The sequence below is a fragment of the Hesperophylax consimilis genome, chromosome 26 (genome assembly GCF_061612785.1).
Source record: "Hesperophylax consimilis isolate HC1 chromosome 26, BYU_Hcon_1.0, whole genome shotgun sequence".
Lineage (NCBI taxonomy): Eukaryota > Metazoa > Arthropoda > Insecta > Trichoptera > Limnephilidae > Hesperophylax > Hesperophylax consimilis.
This window is the reverse complement of record NC_142861.1, coordinates 28,176,544-28,194,467: the sequence shown is the minus strand read 5'-3', so window position 1 is coordinate 28,194,467 and position 17,924 is coordinate 28,176,544. Positions and strand designations below refer to the sequence as shown.

The window sequence follows — 17,924 nt, the reverse complement described above, 5'->3', positions numbered from 1 at the left end:
CACGTTTATTCATCAATAGATCGACTGAAACCTGCATTCTTTCAAAGCACAGAAGAAATCCCATCAAGAGGAACCGTCACACAGCCTCTAATAACAAAAATGACAACTCGATCCGGAAGACATGTTCACTTCCCGGACAGATATCAAGCGCAGTAATAATTTGGCAATATCATAAGGCACAGTAATTAGCAAAAAAACTAACCAGAAACCTTAGATTGACGTATCCATAAATTTCATAAATTAATTGTAACTATCATATCGCAAATGTCAGACAATCTAATAAATTACTGTTACTAAAACAAACAAAAAAACAATAAAATTTACTATCAATAATACGCATATATAAGCATCCTACAATAAAATCTTTATTATGTAAATATTCACAATACTATGTACTACGTCAAAAGTGCATTAGTAAAAACAACAATAGAACTGTCATAACAAGCTATTTTAAATCATCGTAAACAATCATAGTATACACAGGTAGCTCACTACTACGCTAAGTACATTGCGACTAGCGCTCGCCGTTTATCAACAATTATGTTTACCTGTATATCATTTATGTACCTATTTACTACGGCGAATAAAAATTCGTACGGCCACAGCTCCATGCAACGGCGGCATGGAGCCACTATTATTATTACTTTGTTATTACTTTCCTGTCGCTAACCGAGCGCAATATTATCACAACATTATGTACCTTAGATTATAAATGGACTTGTGTTTTTATAAATTATGATTGACATTTTAAAATATTCATTGTTGTTATTATGTACTATATGTTACTATTGTATCGCGTAGAGACGCTGGTGGGGAGGTATATGGGGACTACTTTAACTCGTCCCACATATGATAACACTAAATAATTACTCCGCCGCCTGAAGCCCCGGGAGAGCCAGGCGCGGACGGGAACGCAACTCTCTGCCATTCTAGTTTCAACTTTCGACCAAACCACCACTCTTTACTACCACCGACTCTGCGTTCACTTAACTTGTAAATTCATTCTCGCAAATAAATTCAACAAAGATCGCAGACCTTTATCTTTCAATCATCAGAATTCCTTGAACACAGATTTACGATACCGGCAGCCATCGTACATTACATTTATCCTGCCATACTGGTGATCCCGACTTTACACTGCCATACTGGTGATCCCGACGTTCACGCTGCCACAAATATTTAATCATTGAAAACAATATTAGTCATTCACAAATGAAAAATTTTAAACAGAAAAATCAGAAAAAGATATGGTCGCATCTGGAAATGGAATTATATTGAACTCAGGACCTTAACCTTGCCGGGGTGCTGCTCTAAAACTGAGCTAATCCGACCCTATATTCTTCAGTCATATTTTTTAATCTGGGGGCGATAGACAAATATTTACCTTTCTTGCTCACAGTAGCACATGTGTCTGTCTTCATTATCAATGTAGAAAGGTTGCAGCCTCTCTTGGATCTGATCTGTTCCCTCTGCGGCGGCATTATACCCTCCTTCACTCATCTTCTTCTGAGACTCCTTGAACGTGGAGATATCTATCTTGGCTGGACCTAACGCATTGGCAATCTTATTTCCATCAGCCTTCTCTATAGGATTAAACTTTCTTTCTTCCTCTTCTTTGGCGGTGCTAAATGTAGCCGGGCTTGAAGTTTTGCTAGGATCAGTAGCTATTACTCTGATTGTAACAGAGTATTGCGATCGGTTTTGAATGTTGTTGAGATCTGTGAAATTACCAGTTGATTCTTCATCGTCATAACTACGCCTTGATTCGTTTTGAAGAGCGTTATTGAACAGCCCATCGAAATATAAGTCAGTTTCATTTGCTGAGGATGGTGGTATTGTTTCTGGATATCGCTCAGAAGTGGATGATGCGAAAGTGGTCGGATGTTGGTGGTTTACATTATCAGTATGAGAATGATTTCTGTGCCTTCCATTGATTCTAGAATGATGATGCCTGCTTTGAGTTCTCTCAGTGGAAGCAGTTTCAGTTGACGATTGAGAAGTGTCAATGGAAGTTTCTTTAAGAGCAGTTGTCCAGGGGTCAGTGGCAGTCTGTCCAATTTGACTTTGCGTTGCGGATTCAGAAGAACTGTGTTTTTCTATGTTGTCCTTCATCCTATTCCTAGGTGTGCTAGTTCTTTTCGGCTGTTTTCCCAACAAAGGTACATCTTCCTGCGACCTTGAGCCCTCCGTAGATTTCCCATCTGGATCTTCGGGATTTGTAGATTCTGTATTATTTACAATACCCGCCGTTCCAAACTCATTGTTAACTGCACCGACAGGTTCGAAATTACTATTTTCATTGATCACATTATTGGAAGAGGGTTGACTTATCGGCACTTTTTTCTCTGTTGCATCGAAGCTGCTTTCCTCACCCTGTTTGCCATTTGAATTAACACTTGAAAATATATCAAAAGGTGAGTTTGGTTCGCCGTTTTCCGCAGCTGCAGTTGCCCCTTCTGGTCTGGTCTCCTTAAGATGTTTTCTGATCTCTTTGAGATCTTCCAACTTGGTTTTCAACTGCCTGATTTCATCTTCAATATACAACCTATTAGCATGCCAAGTTTTGAGATCCTTATAAACATTCTTGGAGCAGTTGACAATCCCGTCTGTTTCCACTTTGCATTCTAGACTTGCTGTTCGGTTATTAAACAAACCTCGTCTCTTGGACTTCATGAGATTGTCTGTGGATCTGGAGCGTACATTCTTCGGACTTCTCTTGATGCGTTTGTATCTTTCAACTGGTATATTTTCAATGAGCTGGCTTTCGTAAGAGCTGATGGAATTCTTTGTATGTTTGATGTGGTTATCGATGACCTGCAGTACATTGTCTAAGTTTTCTTCGTCTGATTCACCTTCAATATCCTCATCGTAGAATGGAGATAGATGAGCTACTCTTGGGTGTTTCTTGATGAATTCTTCAACAGACATGGAATCATCTTCAAGAGGTGTGGACAGTTCCCTCTTGTTCCTCATGAAGGTGTTGGATTGCGACTGAGGAAGATTGGCGTAATCTCCGTCAGTTTCTAGTCTGGTGTAGACGACTCCCCCGGGAGTGAAGCAAGCACATTTCTTACTACTAGCTTTGATTTCAGCCTGAAACAAAAAATACTATTCAGTCTGTATTGAATAATATAGTGTCTTTAAAAGGAAATTAAAATTCACATGTGTAAGATAGTAGTAAGAAATAAGGCAAGTAAAATTGATTCGAAAACGCCGCAAACCTGGAAAAGTAAAATAATTCAAATGGAATCATGAATTGAGAAGCGTTGGAAATAAATTTTTTTTTGTATTAAGAATTACTGTAGATTCTTTAATAAAATATACACTTCTCAGCATCGTAGCAAAACATAGTGCATTCCAACCTCGTATTTGCACTTGTGTCTTCGCCAGCGCCCAGCAACAAGGGCGCATCGCCACCTCTGTCCTTTGGCACAGGGACGCCGCATCTCCGGCACGGCACAGGCCAGGGCCAGGCGCGCCAGACGACCACCGCCCACCACCCGCGGCAGCGTGTTGTCCAGCTGCTGCTCTGTGGCTCCTAGAGATACAAGAATGCTTATAAGTATAAATATTATGTGCATTTCAAAAAAATTAGTACATAAAATATATGTATGCATGTGTACCCCCACATTCTCTAATTTTTTAAATTTTCTGATTTTATTTTTTGCAATAATTAGTGTACTGGTATCTCTTTTTCTTTACATGTATGTTCATGATAGTATTCCCAAAATTATTCAATGTATACAACTCATATAGTACACACAGGGCCTGCTCTGAGCCAAACGGCACCAGGCACTAGTAAAACGCTTCAATTGTGCCTGCACAGGTACGGCCTTTCCCAAACATAAGTTATTCTCAATAAGGGAGGTAATAATTAACAACAAGAAATGTATATAACATATACTCTGTTAAATAAATATATTTGTATTTAAAAACTAAAAACCAAGACCACTAGGTTTTAAGAAAAAAAAAAATCATACAAATTTCAATAAATAAATTAAAAAAATCACAGGCTGATATCACAATAAATGTATTTGCATATTGCAACAGAAAATAAGATTGGTGTAAGTCACTATCTTTACCGATACTGTACAATTTTTAAAAATTTATTTCTTGGAAACCATATCTGAATTTTCTTACATAGGTCTGTAGATAATAAAATATCAAGGAAATCCTGTACCTGGCAGTTGTCCTACCCCCACTCCGCTGACGAGGTTAGCTTCCGGAGCATCATCTCCAGCCGGCCCATCCTCGGGGTCCATGGCTTCATCGCCATCCAAATCTTCCTCACCTTCTGATGAAAATGGGAACTGCAAAAAATATTTCAATTAAAATTTATTGTCATGATTGATACCCCAAAAAGCCTTGAGAAGATTAAAATGTTTCAATGAACTAGCGGTATTGTATTTTCAGCAGCAAACAATTGTAAATTATAATATGAGAATAGATAGTTTGTGCTTCACAACAAGGCTGTGGAATAATTTGCCAGCTTCAGTGTTTTCTCCCTCAGTGCAGGTATCTTTAAGACCCAGGTTCATTCCTTCATTTCCTTAAGAGAAAGTTTCAATTAACATTCACATATGCCTCGAAGATTCCACCCCTGTGTGGAGTCAATTTAAAAAAATTAGTATAAAAAACCATTAAACCTACCTCAATTTCTCCATCATCCCCTTCAATATACAGATCATCATCGTCTTCTGCAGATTCCTGCCCATCTGCGGCACTTCCATTGACTGCTGCCATCCTTTCCTGCAATATCAGCAGAGCCTTGGCAGTCGTGCTGGCCATTGGTTCGTATCCCGGAGTGTTAGCAATCTTGGAGTACTTGTTGGCGGCTCTGGCCTTTGCTTCAGCTAGTTGCTCAGGAGTTTCACGACGTCCTGAACTGTGGAATGACAAATACTTAATATTATATGGCGATGGAAAGATAAATATCTGATATTGTTAAAGTTGACTCTTGAAATAATATTAAATAAAATAGGTATCAATTGGGAGCCTTGTGGAATACTTGAAATGGATGATGATTGTTGTATATAGGAAGAAAGACACATGGGAAAGGGGAAACAGTAAATCATGCTATAATACAACACAGATATTATCCTGAAAAGATATTGAAGGTTGATTTGTTAATTCCTGGCCTAAAGGAATGTAAAAGGGACAGAAAATAAACCTAGCAATGAATGAAGTAAAACAAAAAAGGGTACCTTAGCAAAAGTGATCATTACCTTTCAATTAGGAAGGTATCAGGTCTGTTCTTCGGTCGGCTCCTACCGTCCAGCAGAGAAAGGAAGGACCTGCCATCCATGTGAGCTGGTTGAGGAACTCCAGCCATGTGCAGGAATGTTGGAGCCATGTCAATGTTGAGTACTAGATCATCAACACTGCAACGATAAAATAAAATTTTGATGATGATGCAAAAATTTGTATTTAATTAAATAATAATTTTAAAAATGGTAACCGGTACGAGCTTGTAATAAATTGGTTAGAGCACAAGTAAGCACTCAGGTCATAATGTGTCAACTTATTCTTTTGACAGTAGACTAATCCCCAATGAATTTCACTAGGAATGCCATGTATCCTGTTCTAAAACACGGTTTTTCAGGTATCCGAACCTTTTTTCAGTTAAGCACCATAGATCAATGAGTGTTTCTTCATCATCTTTACATGTCCTACTAGCTGTCTTAGTGAGATTACAATAAGTTACATGATAGATAATTTATAAAGACTTACACTGTCCCAGGTTCCACTCCAGGCCCCCTCACCAAGAAAGGAACTCTCACGTCAAACTCGAAGGGGAAGTTTTTCCCCTTGATTAGGCCGAACTGGCCCAGGTGGTAACCGTGGTCGGACGTGTAAACGATGTACGTATTGTCGAGCTCTCCTAGTTGCTTGAGCTCCTGGTATACCCGCTCCACGGCCTGGGGAAACAGGATTGGATAAGTACATTAAATTTATGGATTCATTTAATTTTATTGGTGATTGAGATGTTCCTATGTGGTAAAGGCCTCTTGTAAGATTTCTAGCAAAGAGCAACTTAACGGACGCAAATATCTTTCTCAGCCAGCACAAAGACCAGCTGATACACTTGCACAAATTATAATTGCATCTAAAAAGGTTAATGCTCGGTGCAACAACCCATGCAAACCTCTGCATCGACATTATTGAAATGCGCGATATATCAGCAAAAGTCAATTGCACATTATTCTGAAAGGCTGTACAATATGAATACGGCAGTAAAGAATACATTCTCAACTGTCATAAGTATTTCCCATTCACAAAACAAACTTACGAACAACATCTTCGTTCAGTCGATCGTAATACTTTGTGCTTTACAATTCATTAGTAAAACTTTGTTTCAGAATTAAAATTATTATACATCATCCCTCCAGTGGGTTTAGGCAGGTTCCATATCCCACCCAACAAAGATAAATTCAAGATCAATAATTAAAGTTTTGATTTTTGCAGCTAGACTAGTAGTAACAGTAGAATCTGGAGCTCGCAGAAGTATAGACTTGTTTGATCATGGATCCATCATTCTAAAGGGAAAAGATTCTTGGAAAATATGAAGAAGTACTTGGTTATTTACAATGAGATTAGGCTAGACCATAATGACGATGGATTTGTAACAAATTACGAGGAAATAAGCAAGTTTACCTGGTCCACACTCTGCAAGGTCTGTAATCTTTTGGTCATGAGGAGGTCCGTAAACTTCTTGTGAATGGGCTGCATCTTATTGGTGACTTGCAGGATCCACTGCTTATCGGGGTTCGGCGCGTGGTCGTAGGTCGGGGTACTGTGGAAAAGAGAAAGAGGAATTAAGAATTTGTATTGATGTCACAATACGTCAGAAAGGTTTTCGAAATTACTAAAGAAAGCAGTAAAACATCGTCCAGCATTGTCATCGCTAAATAAACCCTAACGCTAATCTTTCGAAAAACATACATTGAAATCCAAAATCAACTTCCTCTACAAGTTCAAAAAAATACACATTTAATAGTGACATAACACAAAACACTGGGCAAAATATAACAACACAGTCTTGGATGTTTGAAGAAATCTATTGGTTTGGAGGTGAAAAGGATGTCAGCCAATTTTGAAGAGGTTGTTGGGAGATTCCTCTAAGATTGTTGTAAGACAATAATAGATTCCCGGACATGTTGGCATTGTGGATATTATACATATTGCGGATTCCTTGGCAAAATAAGAAGCATCCAACCCTATTGTTACCCTCGTAAACCATATTCGGATTCCTTGGCAAAACAAGGAGCATCCAACCCTATTGTTAACCTCGTAAACCATATTCGGATTCCTTGGCAAAACAAGGAGCATCCAACCCTATTGTTGCCCTCGTAAACCATATTCGGATTCCTTGGCAAAACAAAGAGCATCCAACCCTATTGTTACCCTCGTAAACCATATTCCCCTATCTGACATTTTTTTCCATCCTCAAACATACGTAGATCCCGCAATGTTTGGGCAGAGTATTGGAACATTACTAGTCAATCCACATCAAAACCGTGGTTTCAACAATTCCCTCATTTTTGGAAAAAATAAATTCTTTTCATCTTTATAAAATTCACGTGCTTGACTCTCCAGATTTTACATTCCGTGATCTAGAAGTGGAACTTTAGATCACATATTTTTTGGTTGTTCCTCTAACCGATATCCCGAACAGCCACTTTTGTAATGTTAGTAATAATTGTAACCTTAAATGCCTTTACTATCCAATTATCCATTGAAATTTATTCCTGTCAAACTCTAACTAAAGAATATATATTGTTTATAAAATTCGAGGCGCAAATAAATAAATCAATACTTTGACATGAAAACAATATTGAAAAATGTAAAACAAGTCGCTGTAGACTTAGAAACTAAAAATTCTATGCACTTATGCGGGGAACACACGAGGAATATACAATACTATTCTGTCCCAGCTCCGGACCCACTGTCCTAGTGTGAAAAGTAGTTTGGAAGAAAGGACAATGAACCGAGACAGACGGGCAAACCATAACCGCAACCGGCCGCGTGTAAACGCGATTTGACAGGACAGTAGTGAGTTGTTATTTATGCAGTAGGACAATAGCCAGTTGGTCCGCGTGTACGTGTCTCAGTTCTCGGCGCTCGGATATCGTATTTCGGCTTAAGGCGATACCATACGTCGTGTGAAATTTTGAATCAAGCCGCTAACAATAACACCCCTTATGTAGATGGCGATAAGGTTTAAATTCCCGTTCAACACCATCCGTATTTTTTGATAAATACAAGAAAAAAACATGACCAAAAAGTGGCTTTTATTTAATTTTGCGGACGTTCAGGCACAAATATTTAATTGTTTTACGATCATTTTATAAAGAACTTAATTTGCCACATTATACAATAAAAACGTAACCGAAAATGCGTTCGTAAGTAGGAGATTTTGAACTTTAAAGAAGTTTTTATAGGCCTGATACATTATTTTTTCTAGGCTTATTAAAAGACTTATCAAAAAATACTGGATTATCTAGTAGGCCAAGATGTGTTCTACTCGCAGTATTTAATTAAAACATTTATTTTTTCGTAGGAAGCAATCACTTTGTGGTTAGACATTATATATTAAATCAAATAAAACACTTTGTTTATTAACCACGACTTTTTTATTATTACATCTACCGGTTTCTAACCAAGTCGTGGTTAGTAAACAAAGTGTTTTATTTATTTATTTATTTTTATTTAAGTACATAAAACAGGCATGGTGCCCAAAAATTTACATACATGGATGTTTAAATACATAATAATAACAAAATGATAATAACAAAAATAGTAACAAAAGGAAAATGTAAGTAATATTAATCTATTATAATAATATGTAAGCTAAATATGCAAGTAAATAACAAATGAGAATGGGTAAAAGGTAAATACAAATATGTTAATAAACGATTTGTTATTGTCACACCTGTATTGGTGAGACACTGATTAGGATTATTAGATTTAATATAAAACATTTCTAATTGATCAAATTTTAAAACCAAAAAAACATGATTTTGCATTACCACGTATGGCATCGCCTTAAAAATGTAAATACAATACATGTTGGTATAAAACTAATAGAAAGATAATATTTTTCGCTCGGGACGCGCGAGAGCTTTCAGCGTTTGAACTACGGTAGGATTGTTGTACTGTCCCATTTTACCCTGCGCGGTCGAGGCTGTTCACGGGGCAGGGACAGGACATTATTGTATTGTCTTCTGTATTGTCCTCGTGTGATCCCGGCATTACGCATCAAATTTATCTACGTTGTTCAGTAAAAAATCGACAAGAATAACTTTATTTCCACCACGAAAACGGTTTTTTTTACGCATTCCTCTTTAATTGTTTGCTTACCAAAATGTTCATGGAATTCCTATTATAACCTATTATTTAATGTATATAATCTATACGAGTAATTTTAACGCGCAATTTATACAAATAACGATGTGTTTCTGCGAAAAACAACATAAATCTAATCCCAGGAGTTCACGAAAATAACCGCTATTTCTGCGGAAGTAAACATTACATTGAAAACAAATTATGAATTTGCGGTAAATTTGAATGCTGTTTGTGAACGACCTCCCATTAAGATTTTATGACGTGAACTGTTAGAGAATTCTTTATTTTTAATGTGAAACCGCACAAGAGTCCCAACTGCTCCCAACCGCCCGGAGCCAGTGAGACTATGGCATCCTCAATCGGGGTATGTTGAGAGGCTGAAGGCAATAGGTAGGGGGAAGGAGATGGGGAAGTACCTGGCTATTCATATCTGGTCACCAAACACGGCTAAAGCCATTTCAAGCAATGTTCAATTCTGAATGGTGGTCTTACAACAGGGCGATACTGAGAGTATTTTCCATTCTAGAATGTGCTGCAAATATACTATATATTATTTTTAATTAGTAAATTGTGAAATAACACATATTAATAAAATATATGAGATTTGAACCCGCTGGGATTTGAACCCACGACTTCTGGCTTGCTAGTCGAACGCCTTACCCCTCGACCACGAAGGCCTTCTGATTTCAGTGAGCAGAGGCTTAAATTCTATATTCTGTTTCAGGAAGATATTTTTCAAAAAATATTGGGGAATTCAATAGTTTCATATTTTCAGAACGTAACGTCATGTTTATCATGAGTTATGGAGCTTTACACGGAGAAAAATTAATACTGCTAATTGAATCACTAATTATTGGTAATTCTGGTTAAAAACGGAATTGTAGGCTCTACGAATGAATTAACAGGTTTCCTAAATATGATTTAAGATTTTCACGGCCAAAAGTATTTTTGTTATTTGTTTTTGGGGTGTTATGCCGTGTTGCGCTAAAGAAGGAGTTAGCGCAACACGGCATAACACCCCAAAAACAAATAACAAAAATAACAGGTTTCCTGATAAACTTCAAGTAAATTACGAATATTATTATCATGATGTCGGAGTATTTTTGCATTACAACGAAAGTTCTTTGTATCATAATTATATATTTTTAAGGCAAATCAATAAAACATTCTTAAATTGATGTTGTATTAATAAGGTCTGTTAATTTATCATAAGGACCAAATTCGATATCACTCCGTGTATAAAACCCATTCATCCAAGTGTTAAAAAATAAGAAAATATGACGCAATTTAAAATTTTCAAAAACACGGATGAAGCCGGGTAGTTAAGCTAACGTTAACAGGAGAAAAACAATAAAATAACAAATAAATAAATAATATTAATGAAATGCCCGGATATGGGACACTAACGTGTAAAAGATTTACATCAAGATATCAAACAAGCAAAGATCATGTACCTGGTCATGAAACTATACAGGGTCTCCCAAAAGTCAAAGTCAGCCAATTCATAATATGATTTAAGTAAAAAATAGTTTTTTTCGAGATATTGGCACTTTTATGAATTTCGATGGACACCTTAGATCAGTTTTTCGAGTGCCACAGCTACAAATTTCAATATTCCAATATTTTACATTTTACTAAGCAACCCTGAATAGTCCTGCTATTGATCACAGTCCAAAATAAAACTGACAGTGCCCATTTCTTTGAAAAATAAACATTTTTGCCCGATTTATGATTTATAATTTTTTTATTAGCTATTTTCGATTCCTTGTACTGGAAAAAAATGTACCACGGAAGTCAAGTTATTTTAAGTGATCAATTGCAGGGTAAATCAGGATTGCGCAGTAAAAAAATAGATTATGGTTTTGTGCAGATGTGCATCCGAAAAAGATTTTTATGTTATTCATAAAAATCATGGTGCCAATATCTAAAAAAAACTAACATTGTTTATTTAAGTCATGTTGTGATATTCTGTGGGTCTTTCACAGTGAAATCGTTAGCTTTTCAATGTCGGATTGATAGGCGTAACTACCGATGATTTTATATCGATTTCCCGATCGCGGCCGCAGTGTTGATAGCTGTACGGACGATCCATAAAGCCCTATGTCAGTACGATATTGACGAAATCCGATATCTATGGTCAGTTAGCGATATTTCCGAGCACGGTCAGAATATGATTCCGACAGTCGTCAGACAAAAGCCATTGTTTTAGCAAGGACTCCACGGTGTCGGATAAACTGTCAATAAGTGAAATAACTGGGTAATTAATTTTTAAGTTTGAATATGTTTCCAAAACGATCGCAATCCGAGCGGTAAGAAGCGGGAGGGTGCGTGACGTCATCCGTCTACTAAACGTCTGTGATTAGTGCATATTGTATGGAGTTCTAAAAAAAATTTAGTAAGAACTCCAGTAATTTTTTGTAATGTTTACTTTCTAACTAAATTAATGTGTTTTAAAAATTAAAATTTTTATATTAAAAAAATAATTTCATTGAATATATCAACAATTAATTTCATTGAAATTTATTTTTAATGTTAGAATTTGTTATTTTTCGCCGGACAGAGCCCGTACACTGAAGTCTACACGGTATCATCTAATAGTATATACTTACTACCTACGTAGTACAATTTTACTGTTTTGAACAAAACTTCTAAAATGTCAAGAGACATTTAAAAAAAAAATGTTACACCTCCCAAGACCGACACCGACCCCTGACTGTACAGTATAAAGACAGCAGAGCTATGTCGCCAACCGGTTGGGCAGCGTTGTGAGGCGGTTTAAATGATGCTAGCTCATTAGAGCAGGCTTCTTTGAAATACCTTCATAACAGACTTAGCATGCCCAGATTGCGTCTGTGAATTCGAGATGGTAATCGGTGTGTTAACAGTGGATTGTCAATCAGACGGACTGCCCTCATTTGCACAGAATCAAGTAGGTTTGTCAAGTGTTGGGCTTCAGCCCAGAGGTGGCTCCCAAATTCAACTATTAGACGTACATGGGATTTGTAAGGGTTAGCAGCTGGTTACTATTGAAGAATCTGCTAGCCCTATACAAGACGCCCAGTTTCTTGAAAGCCAGATTTATTCCGGTTTCTATGGAGCCCCGATATTTGAACCGGTCTAAACTACAAAAATAACTACACGATACAAAACTGTATAGCGACCCTCTTATTATCAAAGTACACATGTAACAGAAAGAGGTGTTTAATTTTGACGTTGTATAAACTTAACACGGTATACATGTGACATCGTTCGACCAATTATGGAGTGTATACACAGCAAAGCTTTTAAATCAATTTTAAGGAACGATTTATTAATTATGAGAGTAAAAATATAGAAATAATAGTCTATTCAGAATCGGTGTTTTTTTTTATCTACATGAATATGTTTTATAAAAGTCAAAATATTTATTACTCAAATTTCATTTGCGTAAAGTCGCGCGTCGGTCGCAATATTTCTTATCAATCGTTGACCGTGCTCGCAAATATAGCTAACTGACCTAAGATGACGGGTTTCGTCAATATCGTATCGATCGTCCGTGCTAGACCTCCTGGTCCGTCCCCAGCACTCCAAAGGATAACTTTTGGGACAACCTGTATATTAGACGTTGACATTCCAGTAGAAATAACTAAAATAAATAACGTAAACAAAATAATTTGGCTTTCTTTGAGAATGTTAAGCTTTGCCTCTTTTGCTGACTTTGGTAAATAGGCACGCAAAAATTTTAATGACGAATCGATTCCGCGAAAAAACTCAACATAAAAAATGTGATTATTGGCGATATTTAAATGTTGACATTATTTTAAGATGTGTATGTTGCGGTTTCTCCGGGAAATGTATGCAGCGGTTAGGGAGGGAAAAGTCCCGCGGAAGACGTGTCCTAATAAGATATGCACGAGGGGACAGCTTGGTTGGCATTATGTGGCATTTACTCTTATGCCACATGAGCCTCGAATTACAGGAAAGGAACTAAGTACCTAACTGCAAGCGTTTGGCGCTATTTGCGGTTGCTTTGTTCCTTTCCTATAAGTTGAGGTTCAGTTCGGCAGTTCGGCTCGCGTATGTATACGTAGCATTATATGGCAAAGCAGACGATACCACACACATGTTCAATGTTCGTGTTCATTCGGCTTACCTCATTTAATTATAATGCCGAGGGTTAAGAAAAAATACGTTGCAAGTGACAAACCAGTTCACTGGCCAACGGCCGGGTGTAACAAGTTAAAAAGAATAAGGAACTCCATTGAAAAATATTAAGGCTTAAAAAATCATATTGGACGTTCGGAAACTGATGATTCTACATCACACAGAAAAAAAACTTGTTTCCTTATATTTTGCAAGTACACTATTAAAAATTTAGGAATCGGGTCTACGCTTCAACGCTTTTTAAAAGACATTAATTAAACAGTTGATATTAATCCCCGAGAGCCCGATATTATCAAATTTAACCTAAAATATTCCAAATTTAAAAATAAAATATTCAAAATAAAAACTAAAATTTAAAAAAGTTTTTACCAAAATCGAATTCAAATGTATGTTCATTCATAATATGTTGATGTAGATTCACTAGTTTCCCGCCTGAACACAAGTTTACGGACACCGTGTATAAAATTATAAGTATAATTTATAAATAAGTAAACCTATTTTTTAAAATGAAAAAAATACTCCCTGTTTGGTTGGCATCATTGGATCGGCGGCTTCTGACGTCACGTTAAACAAAATGACAAGATTGATTTTGGTTTTGTATGACAATAATTTTGATGTGTAAGTTATGATATTACATATATTGTATTTTTTAGTTTTTACGAAATGAAAACTTCATTTGGGTGATTTTGCGCTCGATAATTATTTTTCTTACATTAAAAACAACTTAACAATTATTAATGACGGAAATAGGATATAATCGTGGACCAATCATCAACCAACCACCGAAATTACGGAGTTTTATAAATATTGTTCTTGGAGTAAAAGTTTCTAAATAGTATATAATTTTAATACTTGCATTCAGTTATGAACATAAAATAAAATTACTCACGGAAATGCAATTTTTAAATTCTAAAATTTAAATCATAACCCGAAAACGCGGAAACGAACAATCAATAATTACACGGAAAAAAATAATCGACTACTGGAATGACTGTATTTTTAAACTTTGGCACAATACAATAACAATAGTGACGAGATGAGATAAAATGCCGACATTTTACATTGTGTTCTTCATTTAAAATCTGTTAAATTTAACAATAAAGAACGTATCGAATCTGACATCCAAATCCAGGGATGTACTGACTACCGACATAACGAACGACAACATTCAGTGCCTACCTTAACCTGCATTTTTCCCTCGGTAATTATTTACTTACAACATAAATATTGTATAATCAAACACCAACTAGAAAATGTATCATACAATATGTACGAATTAATAACATAATGGCATAATTTAAAATGGGAGTAGGTGTGTCTGTCTGTTTATGCTACGCGTCAAAATCAAACGTCAAAAGGCTATAAAATATTAAATTGTATATCTTGGGCAAATTTATTATGAAGAAGGGTGGTTGGTAGAGGTGGGTCCTGTGAGTACTTTTCGTTACTGGGTACAATGAGTACAGGTACAGAATAATACCTGGTAAAAATACCGGTGACAAAATGCTCAAAAGTATTAAATACCGAGCTGAGGATTGATAAATTCCGCACAGCCAAAAACATCATACGTGATTCCCCACAATAATTTTTCGAAATCCATGGGGGGGGGGGGGGGGGGAATTCCGAAAATTCCATTTCGAAAAATTCCTCACATTTTGCCGGTCCGGTCGCAACATATCATATCAAATACCAGTCACAAATACCCATCAAAAATACCCATCGAATATACCCGTCAAAAATACCTTCTAAAAATACCTATCAAAAATACCCACTGAAAATACCCATCAAAAATACCTACTAAAAATACCCATCAAAAATACCTATCAAAAATACCTGGTAAAAGTAGCTATTAAAAATATTTAGTCCCGGTATAAAATACTCATGAGTATTTTGGAACCAGGTATTTTGGAGATCTGTCAAAGTATCGCATGGAAATACCTGGTACTTTTACTGGGTACGATAAATACGCCTCACCTCTAGTGGTTGGTAGGTTACTGGGATTGAATAAATTTATGTAGGATAATAAAAAATTCAACATTATTTTACAGACTTCTTTCATCAGTACATTTGGAACTTTGAACTTCCCCGATTGCATAATTTAAACAAAGCCGAACCTGTAAAAATTAAGAAACTTTGTATAACTTGAAAAAGATCTGCACTTTTTGCAAGTTCGGCGGAAATATCGTCACAGAAGATAAGAGCGTTCAAATTATCCACATAAAGAAGGCATATTAATTTATCTATTTATATAAAGAAGAATGTCTATAGCTGGAGGACTGGCGGATTAGAATTTTATACAAATTTACAATTTTCTTCCGAGATTGATGAAATTTTGCACACTTGATTTTCAAAACGCGAGGAAGGTCAGCGTCAATCCCCTTATAGCAGAATTTTAATACTTTATAACTAACTAACTAACTAACCATCACGCCATTTCCCCACAGGGGTAGGCAGAGAGGACGGACCGCCAAATAACTCGGTCTTGGCACACACTCCTTGCCTCATTCACATTCATACATCGTCTCATACATACTCTTCTATTATTCTGACTCTTGACATGGCCCGACTCGAGTATCTGATTCACTTGATCGTGCCATGTCTTCCTCGGGCGTCCCCGACTTCTGCTACCATTCGCATTTGCATCATATATCCTCCTTACACTCCTATCTTCGCTCATTCGCGCTACATGCCCAAACCATCTAAGCGTCCCTTTCTTAATCTTACTCATTACGCTTACATCAGCCTTGCACTCTTTGCGGATCTCCACATTCCTCACACGATCAAACATGGTTTTACCACACATACGCCCCAGGGATCTCATTTCAACAGCATTCAATTTACTTTCATCCTTTCTTTGCCAGTTCCATGCCTCACTTCCATACATCAAGGTAGGTACCAGCACTCCGTTGTGGACTGCTAACTTCGCTTCTTTGGACAATTTTTTGTTAGCGCCAACGGCGTTCAGTCCTCCATTAACGGAATTACCTGCATTTACCCTTCTTTCAATATCTCTGTCAGCCTTCCCATCTCTCGTAAATATACTTCCTAAATACATAAACTCATCCACCTGCTCCAAGTATTCCTCATTCACAATTATATTGCACACTGTTTTCGTACTCTCTCTTTCAAACACCATTACTTTAGACTTACTTACATTCATCATTAACTCATTCTTAATGCATACTTCGTTCATCCTAGACACGAGAGACTGTAGATCATCAATACTATTAGCAATCAGCACCGCATCATCAGCATACAACAGGCAACATACTTTCAAATTATTCAAATTCGCGCCCAATCCCACCTCTTTCAATTCTTGCATACAATTATCCATGTATAGATTGAATAACCACGGTGACATTACGCAGCCTTGTTTAAAACCTTTTGTGATATCAAACCACCCATACTTTATATATTTTCCAAAACTTCAGAAAAGTCTTACTATAGACTGCAATGTAAAAAGTTACCTAACTTTCGGATTTTACTCTTCTGCGCGGCGACCTGGAGTGGCGCGTGGTACCGCCGCTCCGAAGTGTACGTGTGGCAGTGCCTACTTTTTGTTGGTGATTCTGTGCGGAGGGTAGGAACTAGGATTTTGAGACCATCTTGACGTGAAAGAGGGATCCGAATAAGGAAAACGACAAGTAATTCCAGAGTTCACATTTTATCCGTTCAATGCTTTAAGGAATAAGTCGTTACCCTGAGCAGGTTAGGTTAAGTAAAAGTAGGTACAGATAGCAGAAAGTCCTTGTTTCCACAAGTGGCAAGGCACCCCTCTAAACGAGCGGGAAGCTGGTCAGGGATGAGATGAATTATTCAGAGGGGATTCCATTCGGCAAAAGCAATTGGGGAAGAGTGCGCCGGGAGAATTAAAACCATAAACCAGATGGAGCGGCGGAGATTAATGTACCGAGGAGGCATCGGACGAATCAATTCACTAGTTGATGGACGCATCTGAATACGGTGTATAGTTGATCGGACCCAGGGGACTGGTCACACGGAATCACTGCGAATAATAAAGCTAAATTAGTGATTTTGGAAGAGGATTGGGTTGGACTTGTTACGTGTCATTTGTTCTTGTGCACGGAGAAAACTTACTGATATGAAATACTATTAATTTATTAAAATCTGTTCTTGTTAAAAATGGGACTGCAAGCCTATAACGAATGAATTGAAAGAGTTCCCCCCCCCTTAGTACCCTCGGATACCCTGTATTATCACGATGTCAGAACAAGTATTCATAAAAATAGTATTTGTTCATTATTAAGGCAAATGCAGGTGCAAAGTTTATCAGGAAACGGCTAGCAATCCTGTTTTTAACCAGATTGCCAATAATTTAAAGAGATTCTTAATAAATTGGCGCACTTGAAGTGAAACAACACAAAACTGCGCTATATAAATACTATGTTATTATTATTAATACAAATTTTTCTCCG

The 17,924-nt window shown here is 36.9% G+C and overlaps 1 protein-coding gene across 1 annotated transcript in view; it reads right to left on the bottom strand.

Annotated features, from left to right (window-relative positions):
* Sulf1 (Extracellular sulfatase Sulf1) overlaps positions 1-17,924 on the bottom strand; it is a 220,690-nt gene that overhangs the window by 20,303 nt on the left and 182,463 nt on the right. The window contains exons 6-12 of the mRNA XM_089647310.1: positions 6,655-6,793; positions 5,731-5,918; positions 5,226-5,381; positions 4,651-4,885; positions 4,181-4,310; positions 3,363-3,538; positions 1,385-3,093 (exon numbers count right to left, since the gene is read on the bottom strand). Coding sequence (XP_089503436.1) covers positions 1,385-3,093; positions 3,363-3,538; positions 4,181-4,310; positions 4,651-4,885; positions 5,226-5,381; positions 5,731-5,918; positions 6,655-6,793 — 2,733 coding nt within the window. The remainder of the gene's footprint in view (positions 1-1,384; positions 3,094-3,362; positions 3,539-4,180; positions 4,311-4,650; positions 4,886-5,225; positions 5,382-5,730; positions 5,919-6,654; positions 6,794-17,924) is intronic.